Source organism: Girardinichthys multiradiatus, chromosome 17 (assembly GCF_021462225.1).
Source record: "Girardinichthys multiradiatus isolate DD_20200921_A chromosome 17, DD_fGirMul_XY1, whole genome shotgun sequence".
Taxonomy (NCBI): Eukaryota; Metazoa; Chordata; class Actinopteri; order Cyprinodontiformes; family Goodeidae; genus Girardinichthys; species Girardinichthys multiradiatus.
The window spans coordinates 24913183-24940823 of NC_061809.1; the positions used below are offsets into that span (position 1 = coordinate 24913183).

Here is a 27641-nt window from a genome sequence, read left to right on the forward strand (position 1 = left end):
TATACTTTGATTTTTGAGGAGTCTTTTTATAGTGCTTAGCATAAGAACTCTTCAGCTAACATGTGAGGCCCATTTGGGTAAGAAATGGCCTATAAAATGCATTTCGGATGGGGTTGTACACAGGTTATAATGACCCCATGTGAAATGCTTTTATTGGTTTGTTGCAGAACAACACTGGATAAAAAGTAGGACCCCTATGGTTCTGTGATATATTAGTCAGTTTGAACTGATTTTCTTCTGAAGCATTCAAAACACAGCTAAGACCTTCACAGGGGGAGCAACTGGTTTCACCATTATGTTTTTTTTATTTTCTCAACCCGAGTGTGTTCGATGCAAGAAGCCCAGGCCCATTTACAACCCATCCTGCATGAGCGAAATCCACATAGAGCCCAAAGACACATGTTGGCTGGGTCATGCACCTGAAGTTTTTCACCTTTTATCACATTACTGCCACAAACTACAATATATTTTATGTGACAGACAAGCACAAAGTATTGCATAAGAGGATCCAAGGTTTTCCGTTTTTAAAAAGAAGTCTGTATTTGTATTCAGCCCTCTTTACACTAATACTCCTAAATAAAATACAGTGTGGCAAGCATGTTCTCTCCGTGCAAACGTGGGTTCTCTCCAGGTACCCCGGCTTACTCCCACAGTTGGAAAATATGCGTGTTAGGTTAATTGGTCACTCTAAATTTCTCTTGAAAGTGAGTGTGTTTGTGGGTTTAAAGTAAGGTTAGGTTATGAAGAACGCTTGAATTTCTTACAGGGCACTGTACAGTCTATCAGTAGAAAATACGGTATGGCATAACTACAAACCTACAAAGACATGGCCGTCCAGGAAAGGAGAGCAGTAATCAGAGAAGCAACCAAGAGGGCCACAGGGACTCTGGAAGAGCTGCATATATCAACAGCTCAGGTAGGAATACCTGTGTGACTACTACATTTGCTATAATTGGTAAATGGTCTGAACCTTAATAGCTCCTTTCTAGCCCTTTACACTAGAGCCATATTCACCCAATAGCTCTTAGAAACCTGCACACATTCACACACTGATTCGCAGATCTGCAGGCGACCAGAGGCTAAGTGCCTTGTCCAGGGGCACGTTGACGTGTGGCAGAAGGAAGCTGGAATCAAACCTACAACTTTCAGATTGCATGGCAAATACTCTTTACTACCGAGCCACAGTTGAAACTTTTGCAATACACCATGAGACCAATCTTCTTAATTATTTATTCTATCTCTTGACCTTTGTCTTCTTGTCTCCTGCTTAAGTTTACAACACACATGCAGACACAGGAAAAGAAGGAGACAGTAAATGAGCAATTCAACTTTCATTCTATTGTCATAAAGCCTTAACTGACTGCAGTTAAGTGGTTTTATGAGTAATAACTAAATAAAATGCTTCTTATGGTAATGTGTTATCTCCTTATCAACAATTTGTTCACTGATTAATGATTGCACATACGTTTTTGGAGCCCGGTAAGAAGAAATCATATTCCTTGTTCGTGTGCACAATCTTGGCGAATAAAGTTGATTCTGATTCTCATGTAATGCTGTTGCAGTCCACGTGGTTCCACTGTTTTTATTGCCCTCTATCATTTGGCATTAACAATGGCTTGTTGTGCAACACTGCTGTGTTTTGCCTGTGTGAAGCATGATTACTGGTTGATCGTTACAAACTTAAAGGGATATTTTAGCTTCTCCATGTAGTTAAAGGAAGATACAGAGCTGACCTATACTGAATTTACCTGGTCAAACTTCAAAACACTTGCTTCTACCGTTCCCATAATGCATCTGCATGGTGGGAAACCATCAGAGAAGGAAACATTCATTACATTTTTCTGAAAAATATAAGCACCAGATGGATAAAATGTTTTGTTTTTTTAAACTGTCACATTGTAAATCCATTACAGTTTTGTGGCAGAGGCTACCTAAGGTTTATTTTAAAGTGAATTAACATCTCATGCCTACTTAACATTGGGCTTGAATTGTTTTTTGACATATTCACCATTTGTTTTACACCAGACCATATTGGAATGTTTTTTTGTTGAAAGGCTCAAAGTCTTCTGAACAATACTGCATTCAGCAAATTTCACATAGTCACATTTGGGATGGTAGGACAGACAAGGCTTTTTCTTGGAATGCCTCCCAGACAACTAGAAACCTAGGTGGAGTCTGTATAGATGTTCCTAACATGCCTCCTTTTCTTTTTTCTTCCTGCCTTACCACCTTCCTTGTTGTGTGTGACAGATCCAATTCTCATAAATTTAGTATTAATTACTCTGACTCTACCTCACCTCTTAACCAACGATCGTTGGAATAGGTTCCAGTCCACCTTGACCATGCATGGATAAGAGATGGATGGATGGATGGATGGATGGATGGATGGATGGATGGATGGATGGATGGATGGAGTTTTACCTCACATTTGTACGGGTAAATTTTTAGTCAATCATTGCTAAAAGCACTCTGATCAGCTTTTAAACGTAAAGTATAAATGACAACATTTTAGGTACATATTTTATTTTAGTTTTTTACTGTTAGGTGTGTCAATCATTTTGGTACCGTTTTACAGTAAAAAAGAAATAAAAACATGTATTTCTTAGTTATTCTCATCCACTGAATATAATGTACTCAGATTAAAGGTTGGAATTTACAACATTTTTCATTGTGAGATTATGCTACTGCAACAAAAACTATATTTGTTTTATTGGTTTTTACACTTAAAAGCCAATAAGCTTGCCTCAGCTCTGGCGCTAGAGAACACAGCCCTTATTTACTGGCTCCAGAGCCAGCACCATGTATCACCACTAGAGGGCAGCACCATATTTCCCTCTTCCCCCTCTACATGTTCACTGCACCAATACCAAAGACCTATTTCAGTCTATTTCTAGCCTTGCAGATGGTATCAATCTCAGCTGACTCCATTGTTTACATTGTACATAAAACATCAGCCGGGCAGACTGGACTTTCTTGGAATTTTAATCATATTTATGGATCTTTTCTTCACAAAACATATTTCCTAGAATTCTCAACAAGAATGCAGAGCCATTAAAACAAGTTGTGCTCTTAAACAGCATGTATGTTGTGTCTGGAAAACATTTAAAGGTACAACTGCTGTAAGACTCATCAAACGGTGCCATCCCTAGAACTTATCTACATTACAGGTCCTTCTCAAAATATTAGCATATTGTGATAAAGTTCATTATTTTCCATAATGTAATGATGAAAATTTAACATTCATATATTTTAGATTCATTGCACACTAACTGAAATATTTCAGGTCTTTAATTGTCTTAATACGGATGATTGTGGCATACAGCTCATGAAAACCCAAAATTCCTATCTCACAAAATTAGCATATTTCATCCGACCAATAAAAGAAAAGTGTTTTTAATACAAAAAACGTCAACCTTCAAATAATCATGTACAGTTATGCACTCAATACTTGGTCGGGAATCCTTTTGCAGAAATGACTGCTTCAATGCGGCGTGGCATGGAGGCAATCAGCCTGTGGCACTGCTGAGGTCTTATGGAGGCCCAGGATGCTTCGATAGCGGCCTTTAGCTCATCCAGAGTGTTGGGTCTTGAGTCTCTCAACGTTCTCTTCACAATATCCCACAGATTCTCTATGGGGTTCAGGTCAGGAGAGTTGGCAGGCCAATTGAGCACAGTGATACCATGGTCAGTAAACCATTTACCAGTGGTTTTGGCACTGTGAGCAGGTGCCAGGTCGTGCTGAAAAATGAAATCTTCATCTCCATAAAGCTTTTCAGCAGATGGAAGCATGAAGTGCTCCAAAATCTCCTGATAGCTAGCTGCATTGACCCTGCCCTTGATAAAACACAGTGGACCAACACCAGCAGCTGACACGGCACCCCAGACCATCACTGACTGTGGGTACTTGACACTGGACTTCTGGCATTTTGGCATTTCCTTCTCCCCAGTCTTCCTCCAGACTCTGGCACCTTGATTTCCGAATGACATGCAGAATTTGCTTTCATCCGAAAAAAGTACTTTGGACCACTGAGCAACAGTCCAGTGCTGCTTCTCTGTAGCCCAGGTCAGGCGCTTCTGCCGCTGTTTCTGGTTCAAAAGTGGCTTGACCTGGGGAATGCGGCACCTGTAGCCCATTTCCTGCACACGCCTGTGCACGGTGGCTCTGGATGTTTCTACTCCAGACTCAGTCCACTGCTTCCGCAGGTCCCCCAAGGTCTGGAATCGGCCCTTCTCCACAATCTTCCTCAGGGTCCGGTCACCTCTTCTCGTTGTGCAGCATTTTCTGCCACACTTTTTCCTTCCCACAGACTTCCCACTGAGGTGCCTTGATACAGCACTCTGGGAACAGCCTATTCGTTCAGAAATGTCTTTCTGTGTCTCACCCTCTTGCTTGAGGGTGTCAATAGTGGCCTTCTGGACAGCAGTCAGGTTGGCAGTCTTACCCATGATTGGGGTTTTGAGTGATGAACCAGGCTGGGAGTTTTAAAGGCCTCAGGAATCTTTTGCAGGTGTTTAGAGTTAACTCGTTGATTCAGATGATTAGGTTCATAGCTCGTTTAGAGACCCTTTTAATGATATGCTAATTTTGTGAGATAGGAATTTTGGGTTTTCATGAGCTGTATGCCAAAATCATCCATATTAAGACAATAAAAGACCTGAAATATTTCAGTTAGTGTGCAATGAATCTAAAATATATGAATGTTAAATTTTTAGATGAATTAGAACTGAATTTTGACCAGATTGGATACAGTAGGATACAGAACCTGTCAATTCTTTTTAATTACTTGAAATTAAATTAATTTAATTATGAATTAAACTGCATTTAAATGTTTAATTTGAAACCGAATTCATTTTAATTAAATTTAAAGAAAATGAACATTCAATTGAATTGAACAGTACTGAAGTAAATACAAAATTTAAGTGATCTGAATGCAGTCAGTCATTTTCTACCGCTTATTCCATAGGGGGTCGCGGGGGAGGTGGTGCCTATCTCCAGCAGTCTATGGGCGAGAGGCGGGGTACACCCTGGACAGGTCGCCAGTCCATCGCAGGGCAACACACAAACATCCATGCACACACTCATACACCTAAGGGCAATTTAGAGACCAATTAACCTATCAGGCATGTCTTTGAACTGTGGGAGGAAGCCGGAGTACCCGGTGAGAACCCACGCATGCACGGGGAGAACATGCAAACTCCATGCAGAAAGACCCTTGCCGGGAATCGAACCCTTGCTGCAAGGCAACAGTGCTACCAACTGTGCCACCGTGCAGCCCGATCTGAATGCAATTTAAATTACAAAACATAATTAATTTAATTTAATTCAGATCCATTTAATTTTCAGTTCAGTCCAGAATTGTTAAAATATAATAATTTAAATTGAATTAAATTAAATTGATCTGAATGCAATTTAATTTAATTCAATTTAAATTATTATATTTTAACAATTCTGGACTGAACTGAAAATTAAATGGATCTGAATTAAATTAAATTAATTATGTTTTGTAATTTAAGTAAGTGAAATGATTTCAGATCAGTTGAAATGAAAACTGGACCGAAATATATTATGTAATTTAAATTAAATTAAATTAAATAGATTTTATTTAGTTTATTAAGAACTTACACTTTACAGCTTGAAAGATGGTTTTAATAAAACTTTTGGCAAAGCCCCGATTAGATGGTAAATCCATTACATTGTAATGCAAAAGCAGAGATTTTCATAACTGAAGTAACAGATTAGATAGTATAATCCCTTGATTAAAATAGAGTGAAAATGTCTCTATAAATTTAGATTGTCTGAAATGTGCAAGTTATTGTACATTAGAACATATTTAAGTTTCTACAAAATACATATTTAGAGAAAGAAAATAATCATGCTGATAATGTCTCACTGTTACAAACTTTAAACACTGTGTCTTTTTCATGAAGGATAATCGCTTCTCATGTCAGTAAGCAATTTCAGCAGTATTAAGATTTGTACAGGTATAAAATGTAGTAAGATTTTAGTCCCTACTAACAACTACTACTACTTTTTGTCTGTCATGTGCGTGCTTTTCTGTATTGCAAGTTCTCCCACACCACATTAAACTGCATCCATCCAACAAGTTTATATCAGTGTTTAAAGTTTAAAGGGATATTTCAAAACACAGTTGAGATATGTTTGAAATGTTGTAGATGAACAACCAAAACACTGGTTACTGCTACACTTCCCAATGTTCAAAACCAATCTTTGATTTTTCCATACAGTATAACTGATTTAACCAGTTGTATGTCTTTAAACTGATACTTCTGCACAAATGTGACCAATTGTTCATTTAAATTGGAACAGTTGTGAAGCCATGCTGCACTCCTAGGTATTCCCACTGGAGGGCAGCACTAGCTTTGTTTTCTTCACTGCTTCATGGTGAGTGCTGCTTCCTCAATGTGGCTGAGATCTCAATCTGTTCAAACACACAGCCTTGTTAAACAGTGTGATTCTCACCTGACTAACTCCTTTATTTGTCCTGCCAGTAAAGCTTTGTCTTTGCCAGATTCAGTCGGTCTCCAATGGACTGTGGAATTCATTGCTAATACGTCTCTTATAAGCTATGTTAAATTATAAACTAATCATTCTCATTATCTATTTAAATTGAAGAGACAAATATTTTAACTTTGCATTGAGTGGTTTTTATCACATATTATAAAGCAGAAGAAAGAAGGTTATCATAAACCTCGCGGGATTATCCAGAATTAATCTAATCTAATCTAATTTTCACTGAGAGAAGAAGTAATCAGGAATTAAATCGATCATTAATCAAACTAAGATCTACTCACTACTGATTAATTAAGTAAAAACAACAAAAAGAAGAACATAGGTTCTTAGGAACTGAATCCAATGGTTGTAGTCCAGATCATTGAATGTCTGGATGGTTCCTCACTGTTACAGAATCGGTTGGATACAAAGGGAAATGCTTAACACACCTTTCTGGGGTTCTGCAGCAGAACCGAAATTCTCTAACTGCACTTTATTCCCTCTTACTTGTCCTGGAAATCAAGATTTATTTTCAGCTTCTTTTATTGTTTGAAATAATAGTTTATGAATTTATTTAATTTAAAAAATGTAGCAAATATAAAAAGCATGTTTATAGCTTAACGTTGTGGGTTGTGGGTGTGTATAGGAAAACACTTAACCAGCATAAAACAAAAAGGTCAATATATTTACATTTCTTCTTATGTGGTCATAGTTAAAAAGTATAAAAATCTTCAAAGTTTCCAAGGATCTTCAGAGAATAGTCTAATAATTTGGCACCAATAACCATAGGCTGCCAAAGCTGACAATTCACACTTGACTTGGTTCAGCACGTTAAATTATTTAAATCTAAAACAATGGTTGTTGCTCAGCTAAATGCGTTTAGAATCAGTCTGACATCACTGGTTAAATGTGAGGTTCCCATGGGAAGAATACATGATGGAAATGTTGGATAATAATTTACATTTAGTCAAACAAAGGCAGTGGATTTTAGAGAACTATCACAGTCTTGTATATTCTGACAGATCACATGTTTTCATTAAATCCCTTGATGTATATATAAATATATAGGTAATGAAAATAATGTTTAAACATCTCTTTAAAAAAATTATATACGCTCCTGAGTGACAATGGCTGAATTTTTAGGTTTGCAAATAAAAATGTATTGGCCATGAAGGAGTTTCCGGTTTGGACCTTCAACTTCAAAATAAAAGCAACAATAATATATCAATGTATTTGTTTCCAGCGAAGACCTGGCCAACTAGCATAAAACTGTATAAAACCACAACAGACAAAGTAACCAGTTTCTTGGATAATAATACATGTAATTCTAAGTGAGGGGGACTGGCACTCCGGGTTGCAAAACACTGACATAGTGGATAACTTGTAGCCTCTTCTTAGAGTTGGAAAATACAATTATTTTAGTCTTGCTTGCACTCAGGATGAGCTTCAGCTGAACTGTGACAGAGGCTGTCTGCGGTGATTCAAGAGTCTGAAAAGGTCTGACTCACAACTGTGCACAACTGGCATCAGCATAAAAATGCTAATTTGCACATAAATGGTGACCGAGGTCATTCATGTAGATACATTTCTAGTGGTACCTACCAATCAATAAAAATTGACCCAGAATGCTTTTTTTATCAAACGCAACTGATATGTCCTTTAACACTTTTATTGCCGCTACAAAGATTTTCTTATTTATTTTCTGAATACTGATTGATATTATGAGAAGAGATGATCAGAGTGCTAAAACTGTTTCACTTGAATCTTTGCCGTCACAGAATGATTTGATTTTGGCCGATAATTTGTTAAAGAGACCAAATGTTTATTTTTCTGCGAAAGTTCGGAACTTTATTGTGAAGGGTTTTACCGGATATGACCTTGTCTGCTAGCGGAACTCAGCTGCTGTCGCCTCGTAGCTTCGCTTGCAGTCGCTGCTGCAACGGATGGACTCGTACGGTGGGGAGAGACATCAACCAGGGACTGTTTTACTGTGCTGTTAGCTTGTTGTCGGATGTAACGTGAATTGTCAACCCGAAGACATTTCATCTGGGTGACGAAACACAATTTTCGGTTCTTTTTTGTTTTAAAGAAGTCGATTCGCTTCCTTTTTTCTCCCCCCAACACACACACACAGATCGATTGCCCGTCGTATGAAAAAGGGCGTGTGTTCGGGGTGAGGAGTAGTTTGTTGAAGATTTCATGTGGATATATATGGTGTGTTAGATTTTTTTCACACCACCTGGGTCTGAAGGACGTAGTGTAGGATGGGGTGCACGTTGAGTACCGAAGACAAGGCGGCGGTGGAGCGCAGTAAAATGATCGACAGGAATCTGCGGGACGACGGGGAGAAGGCGGCCAGGGAGGTCAAGCTGCTGCTGCTCGGTAAGGAAGAGAGGCGAAGCTGGGGAGTGTGGAGGTGGGGTGGGGTGGGGTGGGAGGACTCGAGTAACTTCCTTGTGTGTTTCCCGAAAAGAAAAATTAAAACGAAATGAAAATACATTACCGTTACCCCATTTATTGTTTAATGTTAGTTGAGAATTGAAATGTTTCTTTTCTTCCGCACCGTTAGCAGCCTCACCTTTCTTGCTAGCTTAAGTTAACCGTTCACTCTTCACTTCTTCATGGGAACTACGGATTTAAAACACGACGAAACATTAAACTTCCACTTCATTGACCCATTTGGACGTGATGTGTCATTTTGGGACATTTTCTGATAATATGTGGCTTTGGCTTGCATTTATTTCAAGTTTTGTTCTTCTCAGTGCCATTAGCCTCCTCTGCAGACTATTTGTGTGACCAAATCCTCTCAAGAATGGCACATTTCCTGCGGTTGCTCCAGAGCAGAAGCAGTGGAAATCGGCCTAGTTCTCATTAGGGGCCCAAGTTATTGTGACTGAAAATGTGTTGGAATCAGTCTTTTTAGCTGGATTACATTTAGGGTTGAATAGTTTGTCCTTATCTCTGTACATAATTATCAGTGGTGCGACAAAATGGGGGGCCAGGGGAGGCTACGACCACTCTTTTAAATAGGTATAAAAGTATTTTTTTTAATAGCAGATTGTGTTTTTACAAGCTCTTAAAAACATTCCCAAATTTATTCACCTATATCTTTGGTTCAGAGTCCCAAATATGTGCAAAATTTCCATCATAGATTCAAAATTTTGTTCAATGTCCTAAATTTACGTTGAACAAACACTTGTTGCTAGGTAGTTGTTGAAAATCTGTAGTGTTTTTACATTGGGGGTAAAGAACAATCAGATTTTTCCCCCCAAATTCCTTTTTATATAATTAATATTATCTTGAGTTCAGTTTTTTTTTTTACCATGAAGCCTATTGTTTTCCTAAAAGAACAAGTGGCGACCGTTGCGGTCTCTGCTTTCATTGGGAACATCATTTTAAAAGCGAGAAGAGACTCTTCTTTTATAGGGGAAAACCCACTGGATCCAATTTATAAGTTGCTTTATTTTTCCAGCCGTTTTTTTCGCCTTTTGGAAGTTATGCAGAAAAGGGAGTTTGGCAAACTAATTTCAATCACAATAACTTTTTGCTGATTACATTGTCTTTTTGGATGCAGAATTTTGCATTGATGTATAAATCTGATTAACTGCACCGCCCCACTCATCTTCACGGTTAGGGTTCGATCACACGTGGTTTTCCCAGACCAGAACTTCAGCAATAAGCCCCAGCTGTGGTATGACCTGAAATATTCTTCTTTCTATGTTGACCTCACTATTAACAACCACTCAAGTGACTGGCGTAGAAATGGCAGCCTCTGACTCGCTGATCATTACATGCCCATTTTTTCTGAGGGCATGTTTTGGGTCCCAAATTTGTCAAAAAGATAGAAACATAAATCTTTTAAGGGGGAGATCTTGAGCAACAGATTCAGTAAATTATATGTGCTGTTGTGAAGCAAAGTCTGATTTAGCTAGAACCCACAAAAACAGGAGTATTTAACCCCCATTGTCACTGTTTACCTCAAATCACCAAGCCTGCTCTCATTACCCTTTCATTACTTCTAGCAATAGCTAATTTTGACTGGCCTTTGTGCATCCAAATGATTCTGAAAACCACCAAGTATAGGCCTATTATTTTGGTAAAAAACCAGCCTCACATGTTACTTAGACAGCGCACCACACCCTGCACCCTCTTCTGCATGTTGGTGTTATAATTTAATGCATTTGTTGTGGGCCTATATGTGAGTTATGTTCGTTTAGAAGTCGGGTCTGTGTAAAAGTGCGCCATTGCTTGTGTTAATAGAAACATTTCCTTTTCTTGTAAATAAAAAGGCAGCAGTGATAGGTTTTTCCATGGGCTCCACAGGTAGCTTGCATTGGGAAGTGTTGACATGCACACATATTGGTATGTGGGTTACCAGGACACAAAGTGTGAGGCCTGTACTGGTAGCAGGGAAACACCTGACAGAGGCTAAATAATTGGAGCCCTCGGCAGCTTGTCTGGATATAATTGTGGGCCAGAACACGATAAACAGTATTCCTCATGTTTTGTTTTTTTGTACAGTTCAGCAAAAAAATAAAATCACAAAAATGACTGTTGGCCACTGAATCATGCTTTAAAATGGTTTATTCAAGGTTGGATAAAGTGAAGTGTTTGTTTTGCCTTGTTTGAGGTAGAAAGGAGATTTTTTTTTGTGTTGAAGGTAAACACATTCTTCATGTTCTCTGAAACCAGACTGAGCTTGCTGTTCGAAAGTAAGCAAGTTCGGTCAGGTTTTTGTTAATGCTCCCGAAGGCTTGAACTTGGGCTTTCACCAACCTTCGCCTGCACATAAACCATGTGATGTTATTTCCCCAGTTATTGATAGGACTCTGTAGTGACAGTCGGTGTAGCAGGTAGCATAGAGCTGCTGTTGCCTGTCATTTGTGTTCGATCTGAATGCCGTGGTAACCTGCTCGCCCTCTTCGGGTTACGGCCTGAAGTGACATGCAGATAGGCCTGGACGGAGCTAGCAGATGGGCTGTAAGACGAGAACACGGCTAATGAATAGTAAATGAATAAATAAAAGAAGCAGAAAACTAGAGTTAGGCGTCTGTGCTGCGTATCTTGCTCATAAACAGTGACAGAAAGGACATTATTGTCGAGGTTGCTGATTCACAAGCAGCTCAGGCGTGTTTCACTCCAAGCACTTCCTGTCAACGGAGATAAAAAGGTCAACAAAGCTCGTGGATCGACTGCAAATGGGTGGAATGGATGAAAGGAGGCAACATGCTGTGTATTTTGCAGCTTTAACCCTCCACACAACATGTGTGTACATGAAAATAATGTTGTGGAACCAGTGGAACGTACTATTGTCTAATATTGAACTAAGGTACAAAGAGAAAAATCGAATTGACCTTGTTCATTGTGCAATCTTATAGTTGGGTGTTTATTCCTTATTCTTTCAATGAAATGTAACAATAGGCCATAGAGGGATGAAACATACTTTTTAAAGATTACCCTGATAACATTTTTGCTGATATCTTTTGCAGTTTTAAAGTAAGATTACTATTAAGTCTGTTTTCAGTTAACACAAAATGTTTTTTTATGGTCAACAGACGCATCATCCCAGACTTTGAACTCCAACTGCAAACCTGATTAGTCTGGAACATCATTTAAATTTAAATGCCAGTTGTCAAATGTATTACCTTTGTTAATCTCAGCTTCTGAAAACAGTAGAAAGGGATGCATGCACACTGAGTGATGCTCGGCAGCCATCAGGCGTTGTACTCGGTATTTTCCATCAGAAAATGTCAACTTTTGCATAAATCTCTACAGTGTTAGGCCTTGGTTTATTTCGTTGGAATTACAAACTCCGGGTAACCTCTGAAACACGGGGTCTCATTCTCCAGCCAGGATTGGGTTAAAGCTAATTTAATTCACAACTATTCTTTGATTGATGTTTAACAAACGGAGTTATACTACCAGCTCCAAGGCAATGGCGGCTGCTTGTAAAAATACCCTTTTGCATATTTTCAACCTATTTAAACAAAACAGTAAATATTCAGCATGATGCATCGATTTTCACACCTCTGGTGCACACTAATTCTGGCAGGAGCATGCTGACTACTATCAGTGTACTCCTTCCCAAATTCGTGCCCCATTTTCTTCCCATCATCATTTCTGCTTTCATTTAATACTCATAAACAACTTTACCCATTTCATTTTATTTCTGTTCATGGTTAAATATTGTCCTGATTTACAAAAATGCATAAATTGCATATTTTCCTCTATTTCCTTGTATTTTAGTTCTGATCACGGTTCGGCCCAGTTAAAGCATCTCTGGTCAAACCAAGATAAGTTTAAGTGACCTCCTGTTTATGAAAGTGTTATAACCATATTTCCTTATTAAAAAACATGTATGGAACATAAAAATTACTTTAAATCACCGTGATCAGTCGTTCCTCCACTACTGATGAGATTTGCAGCAACTTGAGCCAACTGGGTTTGTGAGGTGGTGAAATTTACCTGCTGCTTTTTGAATTTACACACATTCGGTCATTAGTGGGTGCTAATATCCTCTGCTGGTGGCATAAAAGTGAAGTTTGCATCTGAAACAGCTGAAAGTTTGCATTGTTACCTGCTGGCTATCGGCGAACGCTCAGGTAGATTTCTGAATAGCGATCAACATTTTCATTAAGCTCTCATCTTCGTTTGGTTCTCACTGGATTCCCATCCTCTCCAGGACCCAATTATCCTGCTATTCATATCTACACGCTGAAATAGATCACAATCTCCTCAGCCTAATTACTCTTTCTATAACTGTTATGCAACTGTGGGCAGAATATATTAATAACCCTTGGTGTTTGGCTGACTCTGTGTCATTGTTCTCCTTTGAATGTTTTCCCCCCCAAGTTTTAAAAAGATAAAGATTGAGTTTCCATGAACGTTGTTTCTGTTACATCTGCCTTTATTTATTCTTTTTGGCAGCTGGAACTCTGTGATTAACCGTGGTCATTTCTCCCCGTTGGGTAGCACCATTCGCCAGCTCCTGGAAACCTTCATGAGTGACTCATACTTAAATCCGCCCAGAGGGAGATGTAGGCAAAAAAGAGGAATTGGATAGTGAGCGAGAGGAACAATCGATCATAAAAAAAATGACTTTAGGGGACTGACAGAATGTAAAAGAGGAAGAGAGATGCGTGACGCTGTGTAAGACTGGAAAACTAAGCAAAGAGAAGAGGTCAATGGCTCTGGAGCTTCATTTCACTAATGTGCCATCACTAATGTGTCGAGCACATTGTGCCAAACTCTAGAAGCCCTCCCAGAGTCCTTGGTTTGCCTGAAAGGAGCAGTGGAGTGGAGGCAGCCTGGCCTTGAGAAACGCAAATTAATCCTGATGCTAAAAGATGAAGGGAATTTACTCTGATTAACATTTCTCCAAGTGCGCTTTTGTTTTAAAAGCACATTTGTGTCGTAAAATCTCCCCCACTCTCCCTGGCTGTTCAGAGGAGTTCCTAAAAGGATGAAATGTGTTTGCAGTGGGCTGCACAGAAACGGCTCTGTTTCTCATTGGAAGAACCCCAATGAAAGGGGCTCTGATTTTTTTGTAAAAGAATCTCAGACGCCAGAAACGGAAACCAGCTGCTCCAGCGGTTGTGGGTCAGCAGCAGCCTTGAGGTGGGTGTATCAAAGCTGCGGGTCTGTAACATGACTCTGCATGAGGAGCGATGGGTCAGGCCTGTGGTTCCATGCCTCCCTGAAAGCCTTGAGGAGGGAAAAAACTCCGTGCAGCTGTATACTTCACAGAAGGCCACACCCTTTAATGACTTTAATATATCACTGGTGTTTAGAGATCAGAAACCAGTCATTTATCAGACCACATGGCTCACGTCTCTTTTATTATGATAATGCAGAGTGACTTGGATGCACATTTGATGGGATTAGTCCAAACTTAATTGTTGAAAACCTGAGAAAGGGTTTTAGTTTAGCAGCTATGAACGTAACTTGTTTTTGCCAAGAATCAAGTCGTTATTTCCATTGGATTTACAGAACTGGTCATATTCAAAGCATTAAAGCAGGGCCGTGATTACTTCCAGTTAACTTTAAGATGCTTTATGAAGAGGCTTTTTAAAGCTGCAGCACGAGCTCCCATCCTCCTCCAGCCACAAAGAGGGGCTGTGTCGGTATGCAAAATGTCTGGCATTGTGAGAGTGGCTCCCAGGCAGCATGAGAGGTGTGCCAGCTAACCAGTGAACCGTGCGCGCCCAAGCAGCGCTACGGCCGCCTCTGTGCGGGTCCCGCAGGGATTCACAGCGCCGTGTGTTTGGCCTCAGTGGACAGGAAGGCCAGACTGTCCCCACTTCGTCTGCTTTCATGAGAGCTGATATGATTAGAATAATGGGTCCTCAGGTGATACTTGCTTGGTTATACTTAGGATGACTTGGCAGCGTTGTACATTCAGCATGTTTGTCGGTAATTTAAACAATAACTGTGTAATAACTAAAGAGCTGCAGTGCTTTGCCAAAGTATTTCTAGATTTTGTCACATTAAAACCACAAACCTTAATATATTTCATTTGATTATACATGATGAAACTCAAAAGCAGTGTGGAGTTGAAGGATAATGAACCATGTTTTTCCTTTTAATATATATATATATATATTTTTTTCTTTTACAAATTAAAATCTGAAAAGTTTGGTGTGCGTGTATATTCAGCCACTTTTCACTGGTACCACCTAACCTGACAGGTCAGCCAAGGAGTACATTCATGAGAGAAGCAGCAATGGTGACTCGTATGTGTGGAGGAAAACTAACCTTACTTACAGTCTAGGACGGTGTTGGCAGTATCATGCTGTGGGAATGCTTTTCATTGGCAGGAAGAGGGAAGTTGCTCAGCATTAATAAGAAAATGAATGGAAATAGATACAGGAATGTCCTGGAAAAAAACCCTGTTAGAGGCTGCAGGGTTTGTGTTTTTCTGTTACATAAAATCACAATAAAATACCTCTTAGTTTGTGGTTGTGGTGCGATGAAATGGGACGAGTATTTTGCAAGACACTGTTATTTCTGATTCATTTTTCTTATATATAAAACTTGTCGGGATACTTCCTGTTTAAACCAAACCATCTTGTTTGGCATTGGCAAAGGGCATTATGGTGTGCTTTTATTTTTACACCTACAGAGGAAGTGGAACTAGAAAGGCATTTATTACACGACGACTCACAGTTTGTTTTTGTGTCTGGATCTAAGTGACAAAAATGTTAGAAGTCACAGTAATCTCCCACTTCCCTATATTCTGTTTCTGAGTAAAGAGAAGCTGTGGGTGCTTTCCTGAGACTGAAAAAACAGCTGGAGGAGTTTTCCCTGCAGCATTAGTGAAAACTGAGCCTCCTGTGATGTAATATGTGGGCATTCATTGCAGCTGAGTAGACCTAATGTAGTTGATGGTAAAACCCATTAGCGAATGCATCTAACAGATCCTAGATGGCTTTCATTGGGAAAGGAAATCTTTTGGCTGAAGGGACTTCCAAGGTAAAGAGGCACAGCAGGGGCCAACATGTCTCCCTCTCCTCAGGTGGCTCCAGCCAAAGCAGTTGCCATGACACTCTGAGTGATATGCAAGACCTTCTCAGACACGGCCTCACCAACCCTGGAGTGACCCCGTGTTCTGTTTTTTTCCGACATGTCAATAACAATCTACTTTATCCTTTGTTGTGAACCAAGAGGCTTCACCCCCATACAGCACGATGCACCTCTGCTAATAAAAAACCTACCATGCAGTGAGTTGGCGTGCACAATAAAACTTCCAGCAACATGAAACGGGAGCGAGCTTGATAGCATCTGAGCAGTCCGTTTAAGCTGAGTTGTCTAAATGAGCTGAAACTGACTTGAAGTCAGAAAACTGTCTAATTTAACGGCGGATCTTTTTCTTCTGTTTCTTTCCAGGTGCTGGGGAATCAGGGAAAAGCACAATTGTCAAGCAGATGAAGTAAGTTTCATTTTATTCTAATACAGAATTTAAAAAAAAAAATGAACAAAAGAAAAGAAAATAATTTTTATCATCATATTGCTTTAAATAGAGTGAATATTTGGTTCTTCCCACTAAAATAAATCAGATATACATAATAAAACAACAGTAGATTACACTGCAATCTCTGTACCTGAAAGAATAGGATGTGACTTGCAGATGAAACGGGTTGCAACCAAACCCGCCAGGATGCATTAATATGCATGTTCACCATACATCATCTACTAATAGCAAACACTTTTAGAGCTGTGCCCATTAAACACCGACATGTCACAAGCATTTATTCTCCTGTTAATGCTTTGAAATCTGCTGTTAACCAGTGTAAAGAGCTTCCATAGAGCCAGGAATTCTGCTTTAGTGAGATTCAGTGTTTTTATTTTTTAGGATTTATTAACCAAAGCAGCTGTGAGTTCAATGTTTTTATTGGCAGCTACCAACAATTAGTCAGAAACACTTGTGGAGAACACGTGCACAGCGGTCCTTTTTATGGAAAGCAGCGAGCTGAAGGACCTTCATGCAGCAACGCCTAGATTCTGTCTTTTGAGAAACAAAGTGAACAAACAGGTGGAGATAACATTTGCTTCAGGGCTGCCAGCTCACACATACGCAGCATGAGAATCATGCTGTCAACACGTTTCACAGGAGGTCCGTTTTCAGTGGAAAAACAACACAAATCAGGGAGCAGCGAGTTCTTGTTTTCTGGTTTGCACCAGTTAGAGGCCTTTTAGTGGGGGCTGGGGGCTATTATTTATTTGCACAGTCGGGTTCTGAGTCGTGAGGACAAATGGCCTCACCATGAAGGTCCTGTATCTTTACAGGAGTCCTTAGCAGTCTTTAAAGGTCTAGAACATCTATCTGTCCATCATCCATCCTCTTGTCTGTCCGTTTCTTGTGCATCCATCTGTTTTTCCATCTTCCACATTTTCTAGCTATCAGTCATTGATCTGCCCATTTCTCTCCATCCATTCCTTTTTTCCATGTATCCATCAGTTGGTCATCAAGCTAGTTTTTTCCATTAATCCTTTCTTTTTATCATCCATCCAACAATATTTCCATATGTTTGTCCATCAGATTGTCCACCATCCATCCCTTTGTTTCTCTGTCCATGTCTTGAACCTCCATCCATTTATTATCGATCATCCCTCTGCCCGTTCATGTCATTGTCCATCCATTTATCTGACGGTCTACCGTCCATATTCATCTGTCCAACTATCAAAACAACAGAAAATCAAATGTAGATGTTAACATATATAAAGTTAAGTCTTTTCAGTCTCAGCATTTTGCTTCTTGCTATTATTTTTGTCCGTACAGTTGGACTGGCTGAACATCAGTTTATTACTATAATGGTCACTCAATAAGGAAACTATTCCCAGAATTCACGTTTTCTGTATGAACAAGAGAGAAAGTCAAAATATTACTCTCAGTGTACTTGCTGGCAATGTCAAAATCCCTTCTTAGAAGAAAATGACGCTTTAATACAAAACTGCAGGACTTTCAAGGTTATAATCTTACATTGTGCCTAGATAAGATAAAACTAGGTTCATCCGTGTGGGAAAAATTCTCCCTAAATGAGATATTTGGATGGATTTTATAGTGAGTATGAAGCAAACCAAGAATTTCCGGTGTTCAGATTTTTTTAAAAGGGAATTATGTTGCATTTCTTCCCCGTTTCTGCAGAATCATCCACGAAGCCGGCTACTCAGAAGAGGAGTGTAAGCAGTACAAGGCCGTGGTCTACAGCAACACCATCCAGTCCATCATCGCCATCATCAGAGCCATGGGGCGCCTCAAGATCGACTTTGGTGAAGCCGCACGAGCCGTGAGTGATCGGAAGGAGTTGGATTTGAGTCTGTTTACAGTATAAACCTTGGATTTTTGGAAATGGGGAGAGTGCGACGTTAATAACATGGCAGTTCAAGACTTTCTTTAAAGATGAATTTATGAAAGTACAAGCAGTTTTCTTTGACAAAGGGCAATTCTGCTCATCTGTTCCAGCTATAGCTTCATAATCTGTGATTTGCATTTAAGCTTGACAGCTTTTTACAGTTGATCCTGATAGTGGATGAATGGCGTAGATGGCTGATTTATGACATTAATACAACCCCGTCTGGCCTTCCCAGGACGATGCACGGCAGCTGTTCATCCTCGCCGGGTCTGCTGAAGAAGGCTTCATGACGGCCGAGCTCGCCGGCGTCATCAAGCGGCTCTGGGTGGATCGAGGAGTTCAGGCCTGCTTCAGCCGCTCGCGCGAATATCAACTCAACGACTCGGCAGCATAGTGAGTCACACGCTAACACACAAACAACCGTCCTCATAAACGCCAGGTTTACCAGATCCGTGAGTCACTCACAGCAAGACCGCCATGATCCACTCAGTTTATGTGAAACTGCTGCCATTTCAGTGCAAGCAAACAGAAAAGTGCTGCTGCAACCGACCAAACACTGCAACAAGCTTCAGCCACATTTAGGACAGCATCTGTTTGGACTTTTACACTGTCAATATTTGCCTTCCTCTGTCGAGCTTAAAGAGCCGAGCTGTTTAATCTTCGACCTTACACTTGCTTTAAAAACACACAAAGTCATTCTTTCTGTAGCTAAACTGCTGGCCTATTTTTCTTCTGAAATTGGAACCTAAAATTATAATATTGTGCAAGAGCCTGTGGCTCTGAAATGACCGATATCATCACAAAGCAGCTTTTGTAATTTTTTGAAATGAACAGCTTTGTTTTGCTGCTCTGAACCAAACACAAGCTGTTCTGTAGCAGGTCACTGGTAGATCATTAGGTCCTACTCTCCTCGTGTGTAGGAAGACAAAAAATGTTTGCATGTTTTTCGTTGTTATTTTTGATAATAACCTTGATGTTAACAGGTTAAAGTCCTAAGAAATACATTTGAAATGTGAGGTAAGAAATGGATGGAGGAAATGAAAGCTTTTATAGAAGCTTTAGCAGTTGTCTGAGGGTTTTAAAAAAATGTTAGAACATTAAATAAAAAGGTATAATGTGTTTCCTTCCTGGGGGAAGCAGCAGGTACTGGGTCTGAATGTGGTGCAGCCCCCGAGACAGATGGCCGGTCCATTACCAGCCTCACACTTTGGGAGTTTCCAGTCGAGCTACACATTGTCCTTGAGTGGGAGGGACTGGAGCACACCCAATGGGAACCTACTGACCACTGGGAAAACAATGCATACCGCCCACCCCCCACTGAAAGGGGCAGAGATTAGATTAAAAACTGGGGTCCTATTTGTTGTGAGACAAAGCTTTGGCCACTGAGTTACTGGGATATTGTTTAAACTTAACTAATGAAATTGTTGGACTATTTAACTAAACTTTCAGTTCACCAAAGATGTAATAATAATGTCAATTTTTAACTTTAACCCCAAAATGTGATTTAATTTGTCACAGATTTTTCCTTCTCTGCTTACATTCCTTTCTTTGTGTCCGTCTCTCAGCTACTTGAACGATTTGGACAGGATATCCCAGCCCACTTACATCCCGACCCAGCAGGATGTCCTGAGGACCCGAGTCAAAACCACGGGCATCGTAGAGACGCACTTTACCTTCAAAGACCTCCACTTCAAGTGAGAACCTCCTCACCCGATTGGCAGGATTTTTACAACGAGCGTTTAATTAGGTTTTTTCTGCTTCCTGTCACTGACTCACTCCTCCCAGCTGTACGTTTGTGACACAATCTGTGAGGGTGTTGCACACATCAGCGATGACTCAGTCCGGGCCCTTTGTTAACACCACAGACAGGAAGTGGGGTGGGGGGTAGGCAGCAGGCGTGATGATGTCACGAAAGCAGGGATTGTGGGTGATTTCAGAACAGAAATTTCATTGACCTTTGAACAATAAAAATGCTTAAGGCAGTAAAAGCTTTATTTAATTTGAAGATTAAAAGTCAGACTTATGGGCTTTAGTTACCTGCTTAACGGCAGCTGGTTAATGACTGCTGCACAAGTTTATTTTCTGGCTTTATTGACATTTACCTGTAATAAATCCAGCAGAAAAGCTTTAAACAAAGTTTCTACACGCAGTTTAAAGTCTCGGTTCTAGGTTTGGATCAAATGATCTGACTTAGTCTCATGCAGTTAGACTTATTTATGTTGTAGTTTCATAAACTTAAATAAAATCATGAATTGTTCTGTGACTATGACGACTTTCAGCAGTTATTAAACAATGCGAAAACTTCCAGTTCATTATTGTTTTTAAAGATGCAACAATAAGAAATTCTTTCTGGATCATTTCAAAGCCACCTTGAAAGTAAAATAAAACAATAATTTTCTCTAAAACCGGACCGGGCCACAGAACTCTCTCTGTATTGTTGCTAATATCAACACATTTTTACAGTTGAAACCCACCTAAATGTACAGCATATATTATTTATCGCAATCTTTTATTATTTGCATACCTCGATAAGTTTTGCCGTTTGAGAGGAAAACGTCACATAGTTAAAACTATCGTTCATTTATTGCATCAGTCCAGGACCCTTAACAAGCCTTTACAGCGAGACAGTTGCTGTGTTGCAGGTCTGCAGGTAATAGAAAATTAGATTTTAAAACAAAGACAAAAGGATGATTTTAGGCTCTCTTATATTAGCAGTTAGCATGCCTAGCATTCCTGCTATCAGCTGAAGTGTTTCTGTCTGTTTTAGCAGCAGCTCAATGAACTGCAGACATGTAGAAAATGGTTTAAAATGTTTCTTTGTTTCCTGGGTCTTCATGTTTAAACACCTCACTGATGTTGAAAATGACCTTAGCATGACCTGTTAGCACTCAGGTATGGTGCATTCAGTAACCAGCAAAGGATAGGATGTTTCAGTTTCTGGCCAGTGAAACTAAAAATGATTTGCTATTTGTGGTTTTATCACAGCAGCTTAAGTAAATTCATAAAAATGTTCAGCGAGTGTGAGTATGTTTTGTTAATCTTTCTTATTAAACAGTGCAACAGCTTGTAGATGTGTGACTATTTCAGGAACACTGGTTCTATAGTTTGTATACAGGCTGAGAAACGAGCTAACACTGCTTTCTACCCACCAGAATGTTTGATGTCGGAGGTCAGCGATCAGAGAGGAAGAAGTGGATCCACTGCTTTGAGGGTGTCACAGCCATCATCTTCTGCGTGGCCATGAGCGATTATGACCTGGTTCTGGCCGAGGACGAGGAGATGGTTAGTGGTCTAGCGTTCTGTTGGATACAGAAATGGTGATGGGTCATAGAGGTAGAAGCAGAGGGGATAGATCATATCAGGTTCTCACCATGTTTATGGATCACTGAGCTCTGCGCAGCAGCTAACGCCTTTTTTCCCCTTTAGAACCGAATGCATGAGAGTATGAAGCTGTTTGATAGCATCTGCAACAACAAGTGGTTCACAGACACTTCCATCATCCTCTTCCTCAACAAAAAAGACCTTTTCGAGGAGAAAATCAAGAAGAGCCCACTCACGATCTGCTACCCCGAATACGCAGGTAAGGCTCAACACATCTCATAGTGCCTTGCAGAACTTTTCCTCATTTTGTCACATTGCATTCAAAACCTTTACATGTTTTATTGGGATTTTATGTGACTGTAAACCTCCACCCGAGTCTCGAGCCGTCCATCTGGATTGCCTCGCATTGAGCTAACAGCTGCCGATTTCAGGAACAATGTTTATTTGTAAAACTGTTGCTCAACCTTTCAATAACAACATCCATTGTGCGTGACCCTTATTGTGGCCTGGGTCTGGGACCCTTATTGCGATTACCTGACACTTGAAGTGTCCCACCAAATATATCCTTCCACTTTACAATCATGCTGGTCGTTCACATAAAATCCCATTAAAATACATTGAGGTTTGTCGTTTTATTGCGATGAATAGTTGAATATTTCTAGCGGTATGAATACTTCAAGGTACTGTATACATTTTAGTTGCCTGTTTCTATGGGCTTCTGCATTCTAACATCCTCTTGTCTCGCGTTGCTCAGGCTCCAACACGTACGAGGAGGCAGCTGCCTACATCCAGTGTCAGTTTGAAGATCTGAACAAGAGGAAGGACACCAAGGAGATTTACACCCACTTCACCTGCGCCACAGACACCAAGAATGTGCAGTTTGTCTTCGACGCAGTCACCGACGTCATCATCAAGAACAACCTGAAAGACTGTGGTCTTTTCTGAGCATAATGACAACGAAGATGAACTGCTTTTGGTAAGAATTTAAAATGGACTTCTATATCTTAAGACTCTTATTTAGATTTTGGGTTTTTTGTGCTTCATGTGGGTGTAAAGAGGAGTGTTTGTGCCAGGGTCGAGGTCTGCTTCTCCATCCATCATTCTTTCATGTCTCCTCTCTCCTCAGGCGGTGGAGCCAGCTCATTGTGCATCTTTTATAGAGAGGATGAGAAGAGGATCAATGATGGACCAGTGCTGTACTATACGCCCCTTTTAACAGCTTTATTTATGTTTCTGTCTCCGAACATTATGGGTTAGCGTTATTACATTTGTGTAGGCTGTTTGTATCAATGTAAAAGCATCACCATACTTTTTTAATTCGTTTTTTTTTTTTTTTTATTATTCTTTGTTTTTCATTTCTGAGGAGTAGGAGATTACAAAGTTTTTCGCTGTTTCTTCTTGCCGCCATTTTTGGAAACGGAAACCTTGCTGTTGGTTGGAAAAGCTCCTTTTTGCTCCTTTTCCGAAAACACAAAAAAGGGACGAAGAAAAGCGGAACAATTCCAAGTCCAGTTTGTTGGTACCTGTGCCTTCGCATGCCTTTTACTGCGGTCGTAGTCTCGATGCTTGTTCTGTTGCCTGCTGAAGTTGTTCTAAACATAAAAACGTAAACTGTTTTCATACATTAGTGTCTCTACTATCTTCTTTGTGCACATCACTGAGCTGTCATGAGGAGGAAAATCTCTATAGGTTCATGGCGATCAACATGTAGCCTCCACAGTCCCCTAGCCCACCTCCCCAATCCCCCTTCATTCCACATGCCATGACATTGGAGGACCTTTCTGGCCAATCACAGAGTTCAATACTGAGATGTATATTGTTACATTTAGCCCACAAATCTGGGGCTCTTGTTTTTAAACTGTACAAAGATACCACATATTCCCAATCGTTCACAAAGCGGTTAGTCAAGGCACTGAGCGTTTAATGTAATCAAGTATTTTAAGTATGGAGACCAGATTTGGCACATTTTACTGTATATTTTAACATATTTGGAAGAGATGTGAGATTTTGGTGTTGGATATAAAAGCAGAATCGCGGGATGGATTGTTGTAAAGTTGAGGGTGAAACGATGTAAGCTGATCTGTTTAAAAAGTAAGCTTTTCCTGTACTTGATGAGAAGTACAACGGTCAGGGTGTTTCTGGTCTGCAGGTCGGTCTGACCGCAGTCCGAAGAAGACACGACACACACGCATACAGGCCTGGATCTTTTCATGTAAAGAAACTGCCGCAACTGTCGGTGTATGTGTATGTTCTCCATGTAAAGAGAATCTTTGTAGACTCATCTCCCTTATTTTGCTAATAAAAACCATTTACAAACCTTTAAGAGTTGTCATTATGTGGATCTGTTGTAGCGTTAAAGAGCTTTGTTATATAACATAAATAGTCTAATTTATCCAAAGTTATTAAAATTCAGTCTGAAGGAGGGATTTTCTCCTGTGTGTATAACTATCTTCAATGCAGATTTAAAGAATTGCGGTTTTCTGTATTTATCTCAGATTCATTTAGCATCACTAAAATGACCTAAATAATATACCTATGAGGTATCCCTCTTAAAAATAAATGTTTTAGTTATTATTTGTTAAATCTTGAGTCTTTTTTTCCCTGCTAGCTGTCAGATGTTCACCCAAACAGAGCACTGCATTCCTTGCATTTCTTCACAGACCAGGAAACCTTGTAATTTCACAACAGGGATGAGTTTTGTCTTACTCTGCAGTTTTACTATTTGCATTACTGCTGGGAAAGCTTGTGGGTATGAAACTGGATCATGTCACAACATGTGACTTTGTTTAAAAAGTCTGACGTACTGAAATACTATCTGCCTTAAACCTATTCTCCCATTTGCCTATTGATGTGACATCATCCGGGTGTCTGCGTTGTAAAGTTGCTGTGCCATTGCTCTGGAATGGCATCAGTGATGGCCTCCTGTTCCAACAATACCACTTAAAAGAAGATGATTTGCATCGTGCATTACCGATTCTGGGACAGGAATAGCCTGCTGTGGGAATAGAGATGTCATTGTATAAGGCAAACGTCTCTTATGTCCAACCACTAGAAGTGACTCCCAGTTTGGGATTTCTACAACTTTAAAGGGACATTTTACTGTCCTCCTGCCACATAATTAAACATACTATTACAAAAATGTAAATCAAGTTTCATAAATTGATACCATGAAATATCTCTCATTCCAAGGAAGTGGCTACAAAAAAGGAAATCTTGAAATATAGCACACATCAGTGTTATATACATTTAACAACATGGATGGGATGTCATTAATGTACTTTGATAACAGGCATGTTTAAGTTTTGTAATGATCAGCTTAATTCAGTTTCACCACCACGAATCAAATTTACCCTTTTCATCTCCCATGTCTTATTTCCATACAGTCCTTCCTGTCTATCTGCTCAAATGGGTCGCTGAGGCGACATAAAGTCAAGTGATCAAGGATGTGTTGGAGGCAGCTCCAAATGTGGTCAGGTCATCACAAGCAAGAACTGTACTTGAGAACCCTGCTTGATTAATAAAAGCAAGTGGTGGGTTTAAAGTTATAGTATTGCTGTACATAAAAAGCTTCAATAGGTGTGTGAAAGATTGAGAGAATAATGGTAAATCTGACAAAACTTTTCCATATGTACTCTGCACTAACAGATGGAAACACATTTAATCTAAAGTGACTTAAAACAGTTGAGCTGTGCAGGATGTACACCCCAAGGCATTCCTTCAATATCACCAGAGACAAAGTTAAGTTTGTTTTCTTAAAAGAAAAAGTTGGAGCAAGAACTATGGGGTAAGAACGCTGTCAAAAACAATGTGTATGCAAAGACGGAAATGTGTGCATATTAGTCAATAGTTGTGCATAAGTAGAATCCAAAAGAGGTATTGTATATTTTCTCTGTAAGAATACAAAATAAAATGTTACAGTTTCAAGAAATTACAAACACAAAGTTCAAGTTTACAGTTGTAGTTTATTCTTTATGAATACAATATGCAATAACAGTTTGTGAATACGATTTCTTTTCTTTGAGAATACGAATTTACATCAGCGACTTGGTGTCACGTGATCTCAGGCTCAGAATATAGTGGGTGGAGTTATACAATGATGTACAGTAGGTGGCAGTATGCACCTCTGAATTTGTTGCGAACCGCCAGCAGAAGAAGAGAAGAAGAAGCAGCAGCACTAGCGCCAAGATGACGGACCAAGAGCATATATTAACGACATTAAGACATATATAAACTTTTTCACATTACCTGGCTTTGTACCGTAGTTTATTGGTCCGTTTATTTGGCGCTAGTGCTGCTGCTTCTTCTTCTCTTCTTCTGCTGGCGGTTCGCAACAAATTCAGAGGTGCATACCGCCACCTACTGTACATCATTGTATAACTCCACCCACTATATTCTGAGCCTGAGATCACGTGACACCAAGTCGCTGATGTAAATTCGTATTCTCATAGAAAATAAATCGTATTCACAAACTGTTATTGCATATTGTATTCATAAAGAATAAACCACAACTGTAAACTTGAACTTTGTGTTTGTAATTTCTTGAAACTGTAACATTTTATTTTGTATTCTTACAGAGAAAATATACTAATACAGGTCCTTCTCAAAAAATTAGCATATTGTGATAAAGTTCATTATTTTCTATAATGTAATGATGAAAATTTAACATTCATATATTTTAGATTCATTGCACACTAACTGAAATATTTCAGGTCTTTTATTGTCTTAATACGGATGATTTTGGCATACAGCTCATGAAAACCCAAAATTCCTATCTCACAAAATTAACATAGTTCATCCGACCAATAAAAGAAAAGTGTTTTTAATACAAAAAACGTCAACCTTCAAATAATCATGTACAGTTATGCACTCAATACTTGGTCGGGAATCCTTTGGCAGAAATGACTGCTTCAATGCGGCGTGGCATGGAGGTAATCAGCCTGTGGCACTGCTGAGGTCTTATGGAGGCCCAGGATGCTTCGATAGCAGCCTTTAGCTCATCCAGAGTGTTGGGTCTTGAGTCTCTCAACGTTCTCTTCACAATATCCCACAGATTCTCTATGGGGTTCAGGTCAGGAGAGTTGGCAGGCCAATTGAGCACAGTGATACCATGGTCAGTAAACCATTTACCAGTGGTTTTGGCACTGTGAGCAGGTGCCAGGTTGTGCTGAAAAATGAAATCTTCATCTCCATAAAGCTTTTCAGCAGATGGAAGCATGAAGTGCTCCAAAATCTCCTGATAGCTAGCTGCATTGACCCTGCCCTTGATAAAACACAGTGGACCAACACCAGCAGCTGACACGGCACCCCAGACCATCACTGACTGTGGGTACTTGACACTGGACTTCTGGCATTTTGGCATTTCCTTCTCCCCAGTCTTCCTCCAGACTCTGGCACCTTGATTTCCGAATGACATGCAGAATTTGCTTTCATCTGAAAAAAGTACTTTGGACCACTGAGCAACAGTCCAGTGCTGCTTCTCTGTAGCCCAGGTCTGGGGAATGCGGCACCTGTAGCCCATTTCCTGCACACGCCTGTGCACGGTGGCTCTGGTTTCTACTCCAGACTCAGTCCACTGCTTCCGCAGGTCCCCCAAGGTCTGGAATCGGCCCTTCTCCACAATCTTCCTCAGGGTCCGGTCACCTCTTCTCGTTGTGCAGCATTTTCTGACACACGTTTTCCTTCCCACAGACTTCCCACTGAGGTGTCTTGATACAGCACTCTGGGAACAGCCTATTCGTTCAGAAATGTCTTTCTGTGTCTTACCCTCTTGCTTGAGGGTGTCAATAGTGGCCTTCTGGACAGCAGTCAGGTCGGCAGTCTTCTTCTTCTTCTTCTGTGTTGTTTTTTGGCAGTTGGCAAATAACTTGAAGATGTGCATTACCGCCACCAACTGGTATGGAGTGTGGTTCTTCATGGTTTTAAATCTTATTTACTATTACAACAATCAAATTTTATTT

General features: G+C 39.9%; 1 protein-coding gene across 1 annotated transcript; it reads left to right on the plus strand.

Annotated features, from left to right (window-relative positions):
- Positions 1-8415: 8415 nt before the first annotated feature.
- On the plus strand, positions 8416-24007 carry gnai1 (guanine nucleotide binding protein (G protein), alpha inhibiting activity polypeptide 1). Its single transcript, XM_047390075.1, has 9 exons — positions 8416-8893; positions 16397-16439; positions 18156-18297; positions 18599-18756; positions 19929-20057; positions 21516-21645; positions 21790-21943; positions 22439-22660; positions 22811-24007. Exons 1-8 carry the CDS (start codon positions 8776-8778, stop codon positions 22627-22629), a joined length of 1065 nt encoding a protein of 354 aa, XP_047246031.1. The 5' UTR covers positions 8416-8775; the 3' UTR covers positions 22630-22660; positions 22811-24007.
- Positions 24008-27641: the final 3634 nt, after the last annotated feature.